Here is a 9,275-nt window from a genome sequence, read left to right on the forward strand (position 1 = left end):
CGCAGTGCAGACTGAAACTCAGTAAGATTGAATAGTTGTTTTGTGTGTCTTCCATACGGTATGGTGCATGTGCTCTGAGGAACAGGTACCCTACAGTCACATGCATTTTGTATGATGAGGAAATAAAGAGAAAAAAAACTCATAAAAGTTGCTTCTGACTGTATCAACAATGTCTTCCTGTGATTTATGCTCACTAAAAATGATTTAACTTAATACAGAGCAATTCCTAAAGAAGGCTAGCGGTGTGGAGATACACAGACCTACCAGTAACATCTGAAGGGAAGGCCACATTTCAGACATTTTAATGTAACAGCACTGTGCACCTAAGCATAGAAAGAAAACATTGGATAACTAAATATCTAAGAAATTTCAGAGTTAAAGATACTACATTCCAAAATGTCCTACTGCAAATATCTTTCTAGAAAGATCTTTTGAGGTTGAATGTTCATGTCCAGCTGAAAGCATATCCAGAGAGAAAGGTATTAATGTTCCAAAGCATGGTAAGTCTCTGACCCACCATTGCCCATGCTGCAGCAAGTATTTAAAAAGCAGTTTAAAATATTGGTAAGAGCTCCCCTTACTGGACTGCCTTCAAATTGTTAAGTCTTCAGTCCTGAAGATCTTTTTATATGAAACAAAGATGGGTAAAATATTACTTCTATTCCACACATACAAAAAAAAAAAAAAAAAAGAGCTCTATATCGTATTTCTATCAGAGACCCTATTTTTTAAATTTCTTATCAGTTGTTAAGTCATAAGACCAAAGATAATGACTTAGTTTAGGAAGAATTTGTTCTTCCATCATTATGAACTTCACCAGTTTACTGAATCCTTAATTTTCTATAGCACATGTAAGCCTTGCTAAAGTCTGAATTACAAAACAAACATGGACACCCAATTCTGACATACTGAGTAATGCCTCATTTCACAGTAACCACCACCAGCTTTAGTAGGATCATTCGTGGGATAATCAACGACTCAGTGTGGGAAAAGGATCAGAATCTGCTGTGGAATTGGGAACTGCAAAAAGATTTGTTACAAAAGCTTACTGTTTTCTTCAATGGCCTACTGCCTGGTTGGAAGAGCAAAACATACCTCTCAGCCTGTGCTGATTTATGTGATTAAAGACTTGTTGATTATATATATATACACACACACGGTTTTTAGAGCCCTACTTCTGCAAGGTCAACCTACGGGCTGACTGAAATTGGACACTTTTATGGTGATGATGCCAACTAAAAAAAGTTAAAATAAGTCATTTTAAAGACACTATGAAATACCATTATCTTCAATTCACAGTAACCAACCCTGTTTACTTCAGCTCACAGTAAACAATCCTGTTAATGCATAAAATACATGTTCTCTAGTTTGTTCTCGCATACTTGAGGTGGCCCTACAGAGTTAACTTGAGTGAGGAAAAAAACCAGTAAAATCTGTTGTTATGCCACATAAAAAAAAAAAAGAAACAGAAGATATGCTTTTGAATACACCCTACAATTCTGGAAAGACTGTAAAATAGGATTTCTTAATGTACAACAGCACTTGGAGAAGTTTTTGTACAGCACATCACACTACCCATCTAGCTCTCAGCACTGTGCTACACTGAACGAAACCCAAACTATCCTTATAAGCACATTAAATTTCTAAACAAACAAACAAACACACTCTATCATTCTTCACTCCAAATGGATTCAGATGCCTACCTTTTTATGAAACAACACTGGCAGTTTAGCCACAAAGTCAAATCCACTCAGCCTGGGTTCTCTCAGGTAAAATGGTGGAATTCCCTGAAGCATTCTCCATTTTCTTTCAACAGAGTTTTCCTTCTTGAGGCCACATCCATTCTCTCTACTGATTGTTGTTTATTTCCTCCTTTACTGCACTGGACAATTATTCTCCCTGGGCTAACTGTTGTACCGGAGAAAAGGAAAGGGGATTTATACATTGGTAACAAGCTAAGAAATTCATTATAATCCCTATCTATACTGACTAACTCAGCGTCATCTTCCTCGTGCTGCCTACCCCCACATTAAAAAAACCCACCCTCCAGAATTAGCTTATCCCACAATTTCTAAAAGTATCTAAATATGTGACAGCATTTAGGCTTATTTGCTTTTGTGGTACACTATGGTCATATCACACACCTTTCTTTAAAGACCATTAATAAACTTAAAAAAAAATCTGAGGCTTGAACAAAAACCAAGACACCAAATAGTGTAATTTCCAATAAAAAATGAGGTGCTATTGCTTTAATAGGAAACTGCATTTTCAGCTGCTACCCCCTCTTCCTATTTAACATAAATACTTTGCTTGCATTGGTCAAATTCTCTTACCCTGCTTTAGAGGTATCTCTCATTTTTCTGTCAAATAGTACTCTTTAGCTTCTGCGTTTGTGTTAATGAAAGTGCTATTTATAAGCCTGTTCAAAGTTACAGTAACTATCCAAGCGCAACTGTTTACATCACAAAACACCAACAAGTGAACTTGCAAGCTTTTTTAGAGCTAAGTATAAATAAGTAGCAAGTAAGAAAAGAAGCTCAAATAAGTGTCGTTTAGGTAATTATTCTAGCATGCTCCTCCTCCAGTAGACAAGATACTTTCAACTCAGTCTGAAAGCAAAAAGTGAAGCACCAGCTCAACCCTTAGCACTGAAAGCCCATCAAGATAAAATTTGCTACTTCAACAAGAAGCAACAAGAAGTCTGTCATTCAAGCTCTATTTTGCTGCTCAAGCAGGACCTGAGCAGAGTATAGAACCTATGCTAGACACCAGCAAAAAAAAGTGAACTTATTAGCTATGGATAGAAGTGTTACATTAACATATAATATTCCGAACACAGCGAGAGCTGATGTTCTCACCATATCAACTCTATTAGCAAAACATGTATATATGTAAACAATCTCCTTAATCTTTTATTCTCAAATGCTTCCAGCCTTTAAAAAAAAAGATATTCTTAACACAATGTTTCATTCCGAGCTCCACTCACCAATAATATTTCACACCTAAATGAGAGCCAGTGAAAACATTTAAAATCTTTAAGTGTAAATGTTCACTATCTCAAAATGTCGTGATATTTTTAAAGTTAGTATGTACTTTTTTCCCATCTGGGCAACATATATATGTGTATGTATTTTTAAAAGCAAGTAAGTTCCAGGATTATATGCATTTTAAAAAACCAAACCAAAACAAACAACACACAAACAAAAACACAACAAGCAAGCTTTCTGGGGTCCAAGTTTTCCTTAGACTCCATAAGGAGACACCAATTTGCTTCTTTATATCTTTTGTTTATTCTTCCAGCATAGAATCAGTTAGGCCTGGTTAGGGTGCAGAAAGGATCTAAGCCTTGACAGGTTTAGAAGTTAAAATCCATTAACATGTTTGCTCGAAAAAGATTGAGAGCAAAGATTATAAGAATGCATGCCTAACTGTTTAGTTTATACAGTTTGGAACTTCTATCCCTCTGTATTACATAAGCCATTTATCACTGGAAATATAACTGGAAATATAAGCTAAAACACAGGTAATGCAAAATAAAGCTGTATAATTAACGAGGAGAGAAAGACAAGAACTGCAAGAAGTGTATCATAGACTTAAAAGGAAAATCACAATAGAAATGTAGCACTAGACTTGCTAAATAGAGAGAAGTTTAACAGGTGTAATTCTGACATGACTTTTCAAATACTGTCATTTGAAGAGAGAGTGACGGATCATTTACCTTTCATCAAAATCTGGATGGAAAATAAACTAGGATTCCAAAGAAAGGATATAAGACACTTTTAAATAAATTGCATTACGCTATCATGCCATGTTAAGACTACTGATTATCCCTCCATTAAATGAGCATCCAACAATCTTCCACAAAATAACAGTTATGAGGTCAATGTTTGACGAATGTCAAGAAAGAGGTAAGGAACTATAAACCATTCATAAAAGCTTTCAACTTTTTATTTCAATTGAAGATGTGTAGCTGGTTATTGATCTATGTGACTAAGGAAGCATCCACTTGTAAAAGAGATGAAACAACTTGGACCAAACCCCATTGCTCTATACAGTCAGAGAGAAGGGGGGGTACTAGAAACTACATGAACCTAAATTCCACAGGGCTATTTGCTCATCCCCATGAGCCGGAATCATGCAATTCTGCAGAATTTTCTTTAGACAGCTTTTTGATTAAAGACATCCAATGAAACTTTGTCCTGAAGCTTCCCTATTCCTGGGAAAAAAACCAAAACAAAACCAAAACCACCAACTAATCTGCTGTCTGATGGACAAGGACAAAAAGCAATGTGGGAGAGTCAGTAAAGAAAACTGTTCCTTATAAAAGCCTCTTTACACTTGTTTTTTCCCCCAAAAAATAAAAAGATGGCATCTATCTGATGTACATGAGCAGCTCTGAAAACCAAGTTTCCCTTTGAAGTAATATCCTAAAGTCTTTCCTTTATAAATGATTACTTATAGATCCAGTAAATTTGACTATTTTGAGTAGGAAGCAGAATAAGAGAAATGGTAATACATGTTATTCTTCTTGTTTCTGTTATCTGTATCTGCCATATTTGTAGACAGAAATCTTCACAGGTTTTATTTTATCATCATGCACTAGCTGACTTACTAAATAAGCCACTGTCCGAGATAGTGAGTTACAAATACAGTGTAAAAAAAAAAAAAAAACACCTTACGAAACTATGAGGCTTTTTCTTCATAGCGAAGTGCTTCCCCCTATTGGGGAGGAAGAGCTAAGCTGAAAAAAAGAAAAAAAACCAACCCAACACCCCAAAAAAACCAAAACCAGCTTTCTTCTTCACAGGTAGAGCAACCAAGTCTTTATTTCCCCTTCCTCATCACATAGCTTATTGTGACTAGCTATTAGCTTCAGTGGAAAAATACAAGCAATTATATCCCATTTATGTTACCCCTTTAATTTGCTATTGTTGTTATGCAAGTAATCAGTTTACAATTAAAATGTGATGATCTGGGGTAATGGATTTTGTTGTCCCTATCCCCCAATATCCCCCCCTCCCCTCCAACTCCTAGATGCCCACCACCACCACTGCCCAAACCCAGGAGAGCACAGAAAGCATAGCCTTGGTAAAAGTAGGCAAGTAGCATGAGGCATCTGTAAAATGTTTGAGGGAAAAAAAAACCAAACAAAAACCAAAACACCCCCCCCCCACAAAACACAAAGAAAACTCACACCAACTTTCATTTTGGCATATAAAAACCATTAAGTTAAAGCAGTATCTGACCATGCCTTCAACTTATGGCGATGTCCCATCAAGTACAGATCATACTTTAACACATTCTTCACATTGTATCAGTCACACTATAACCATATTTAATCAATTCCACAGGAATGTAACATGTCAGAGGAGTTCATATAGCATTCCAATACGAAACACTACTCTAATTTTTGGGTCATACCATCTTGCAAGATAAGAATCCTAAAGGAAGAACAGAGAGCATGCATCAAAAATTCTCTAAGCAAGTCCTCAAGTGTATCATTTTAAGGATTTTAATAAAGATACCATAATCTTTCAAAATGAGAAATAAAATCCAATTCAAGAGTATTTTGTCTATGAAAATGATCCATTTTCTAGAGTAGCCACTTCCACGTAGAACTTACTAACCACAGTATATCTATTAAAACAGTAACAACCCAAGCTATTGAAATTCACTATTCCAAAACTCTCAGTAATCTCATTTCTCTAGTCTTTTTACTTCTGAGTAATAGGAAAAGAGTTCTGGTCCATTAACTCGCCCACTCTCTCCTGGAGGAAGTTAACCAACTCGGCTAATACAAAGACATGAGTTTCATCCAGGTCTTGTATGATGAACTTCTTTCCCAATGCATTTGACTCATCCAAGTAGAGCAGAAACTGCTTCATTGCTGGGTCACTGTAGAGACAAATACACATCAGATCCCACATCATTGTAATAAGATACAGTTAAAAACAAAAACTCCCCCACCCTTTGAAGACACTCCCAAAGTTCTTTGGTAGATTAATATTAATTTCAAGAGTTGCTCACAATTTAAAGAAAGTTTGTGAAACTTTTTCAGAAGTTTCTTTCACAATAGTAATTGCTTGGGTTACTTCAGAGATAAAAATAAACTGATAACGAAGTCTAAAGAGAAGAACTGGCTATTTGATTGGCAGATAAGTGCCCCTATACTGCTGTTAAAGTAGCTTAAAAAAAAAAACAAAACAAAACCAAACCCAACCAACCCTTAATGAGGCAAGTTTGAACTTACATTTCTACCTTCAGAAATAGCACCATAAAACCATGCTTTCTTAAAGTGTATTTTTGTTTAAAGGTAACCAAAACCCAAGACAACATATACCTCACTGAAAGTAGTATAGCACAGAGAAAAAGTAGTCATGTATGAATTGTACATTCATCGTACCATAACTGAACAGTCTCTTCTTTTTCATGATGTCACCTTGTAAGTAAAATTTAAGTGTTTAGAAGAAAACATTTTGGAAGCATGGAAATTACAGGTAACTGAAACAGCTGCATTATATTAAGCAGCTAGATACAGAGGCTTCAAAAAATAAGCTCATCAATCTACTGAAATTTTGAAGAATTCAGACAATATTATTCTGATGCTAGTTTTTACAAAACAGGAAAAAACATGCTCTTTGGTAAAACTTAGTATTTGATTGCAACAACTGGTGAAGAATATGCACAAGAAATACAGGAAATTTGAATCAGGTAGCTCAGGACGCTTTCAAAATTACGGACATAGTTGTTTTGGCAACATAGTAATTCTTAAAAAGAATTCTAAATAACACAGTAGATCTTAAAAGAATTCTTTGGCTAATCTTCTCTCTTTTAAATGCAGTATGAGGCCCAATTCTCCCTTACCTAAAAGTATATATATATGCAAAGACATGCACTATGAAACAAAACCCTTTCCCCCCACCTAAACAATCTTTAATATTAGCCTCAAACCTGCAGAAGCATTACTAGAATAAAATGAGTTTTCAAAGTACAAAGTAATTTTGAGGAAAGGAGAATGGGGAAGTCTGGAAGATATATCTTCTTTACAAGAGCCATTATTTATGTGCTCTGGCATGTAAGAAGAGAAACAAAGGAGAAACAGAAGAGCTGAGAAAAATCAGAGACCAGAAGTATGTGGTTCCCAACATTCTTCCACATTCCCTTTGGGATGGGTGCAGGGAGGTTTATTTTTTGCTTGTTTTATTCAGCTGGACGTTAGTGATTCACATTAGTAGTACTAGATGGCACGAGCTTTTGTCCTAGTTGATACAACCAGCTTGTATGATGTTAGGCAGTATTCAGAGACTGGGTTTCACATAACCAACATACAGAGCTGTATCAGTGCCAGTAGATGTATGTCACAGCAGAAACACTGATCTCATTACAGTACTTGAAGATTATAACTCTTGATATGGTGTCTTCAGAAAAGTTTAGCTATTTATTGGAAGAATATAGAAAAAAAAAGACCTGCATAACATTTCACTATTTTATTTGCATGATTTACACATTCAGAACTGTCTGGTTTTTTTCCATTCCCTGTCCATTTGGTATCTTAAACATCCTCAGAAAACTGGGTTTTAAAAAAACCTTGTACCTGAAGTATAAACAAGGGGACAGGTTTATAGTAAATCTGCATCTTCTCTTGGGATAGAATTTTGTGCCCAATCATGGGCTACCCTTATGCAAAGGTGGGGAGAAAACAAACAAACAAAACCAAACCACCAAGAGCTAGCAAAACCAACTCAAAGGTCAGTTTCCCAGGGGGCTGTTGAAACCATCTGATGGCATAACAAATGCTGTAAATTTGTTATCAGATAGAAAATTCCCTTCCCTTCCAGGGAGAATTATTAAGTTCCATGCTAATACTAAGTGAGGTGTGGCCATGGAGCTGAATAAAAACACACCGATCTTAAGGTATGTGTAAAATAAACACAGAAGGTGCAAAATAAAATATTTTGCTAACTGCTTGAGATTTTAGAACTTCTTGCCTTGTCAGCCAAGAATCCTGCTCTGGGCATCTTTACATAGTCAGCTGGAGGCAGGCAATTTCTTGTGCTTCAGAAAGTTTGTCAATGTACTAGCATGGAGCCAAATTTGAGAAGACAGGCTTTTTGTTACAGCAGAGTTTAGGCTCTGAACATAGCCATTAGACATACAGACTTCAGCTGGCTAAAGTCCAGTCCGCTCAGAAGTTAGCTGCTGCAAGCTCACAGCTATATGCACCACGCACGCACATCACAAGAGGTTCAAAGTTCTCCTGCTTTTGTGCAGTTATAATCTGTTAATATGTTTACAATTTAAGTGTACAGCAGAAATCTTATATGTCATATAATGCTATGCAATGACCCCACAAATCTTGACTGATGCTTCTTTTTACTTTGGAAGTAACCTGTTAATCTGATTCTTAGTCTAGAGACTTCAGATTGCATGAGAACATGTTTACTGCACATACATCAAAGGTTACTTTTACAAATGACAGACATATTCCTTTCGAGTATGATTTACAGAGCCACATGTCATGGAATTTGGACTGGAGTTGATGAAAAATACAGGAAAGAAAGGATGAAAGATTATCTACCTCCCTCTAGAATCAGTAAAGAAACACATTGCTCACAAACAACAACAACAACAAAACTTTATGTGTAAGCAATATAAAGAACGAGAGGGAACATCTAATGGTTAAGCATAAGTGGAAAACAATATCTTGAAAGGAAAAAAGGAATTTGGAATTACTATTACCTACAACTGCCTCTCTCCTCCCCCCAAAGGCCGCATTTTTCTTTTGTCTGCTTGTTCAGCATCACCCCTCCTCCCAACAATTCCTTTTTTTGTTTGTTTTTTTTTTTGAAGTAACTCTTAAGTTACTTAGAATATTTCCAGCTCTAAAGAAATAAGTAGACTTCGACACAATGAGCACTGTCACTCACCATTCAATCAGAACACCCTTCAGAACATTCACCATCTTCCCGCTTCTCTTCCAAGCGCTGAAAGGAAGAGATGACAAGAACAACTCTTGCTTTGGGTTACACACGTAAACAAAGGAAACCTGAAAGAAAAAGATACAACGCCTTGGTTGAACTCAGCGATCCTTCAAGACAACTCACCTCCCCCCACCAGCAGCGCTGCCCGGCTATTAGGCTGAGCGGCCGGGGGCTCGCAGAGAGGCGCGCAGGACCAGGCCGGGGTAGCCGGGCCCGCCCAGGTGCGGCACTGAGCTGTGAAAACTGAAGTCCTCTCCTCTCACCCCCGAGAGCAGTCAGGGCAGCTCTGCCCCC

General features: G+C 36.8%; 1 protein-coding gene across 1 annotated transcript; it reads right to left on the bottom strand.

Annotated features, from left to right (window-relative positions):
- Window positions 1-5,498: 5,498 nt before the first annotated feature.
- Window positions 5,499-9,043, bottom strand: GTF2H5 (general transcription factor IIH, polypeptide 5). Its single transcript, XM_009582127.1, has 2 exons — window positions 8,928-9,043; window positions 5,499-5,895 (listed from the first exon to the last, which is right to left on the bottom strand). Exons 1-2 carry the CDS (start codon window positions 8,960-8,962, stop codon window positions 5,715-5,717), a joined length of 216 nt encoding a protein of 71 aa, XP_009580422.1. The 5' UTR covers window positions 8,963-9,043; the 3' UTR covers window positions 5,499-5,714.
- Window positions 9,044-9,275: the final 232 nt, after the last annotated feature.

The sequence above is a fragment of the Fulmarus glacialis genome, unplaced genomic scaffold (assembly GCF_000690835.1).
Source record: "Fulmarus glacialis isolate BGI_N327 unplaced genomic scaffold, ASM69083v1 scaffold32577, whole genome shotgun sequence".
In the NCBI taxonomy this organism is placed as follows: Eukaryota; Metazoa; Chordata; class Aves; order Procellariiformes; family Procellariidae; genus Fulmarus; species Fulmarus glacialis.

Bases quoted from the DNA above. Each gene is read 5' to 3' on its own strand.
- GTF2H5 (XM_009582127.1), bottom strand. From the start codon at position 8,962: ATGGTGAATGTTCTGAAGGGTGTTCTGATTGAATG. The intron at 5,896-8,927 runs GTGAGTGACAGT...TTGTCTCTACAG, and splicing joins AAGGGTGTTCTGATTGAATG to TGACCCAGCAATGAAGCAGT.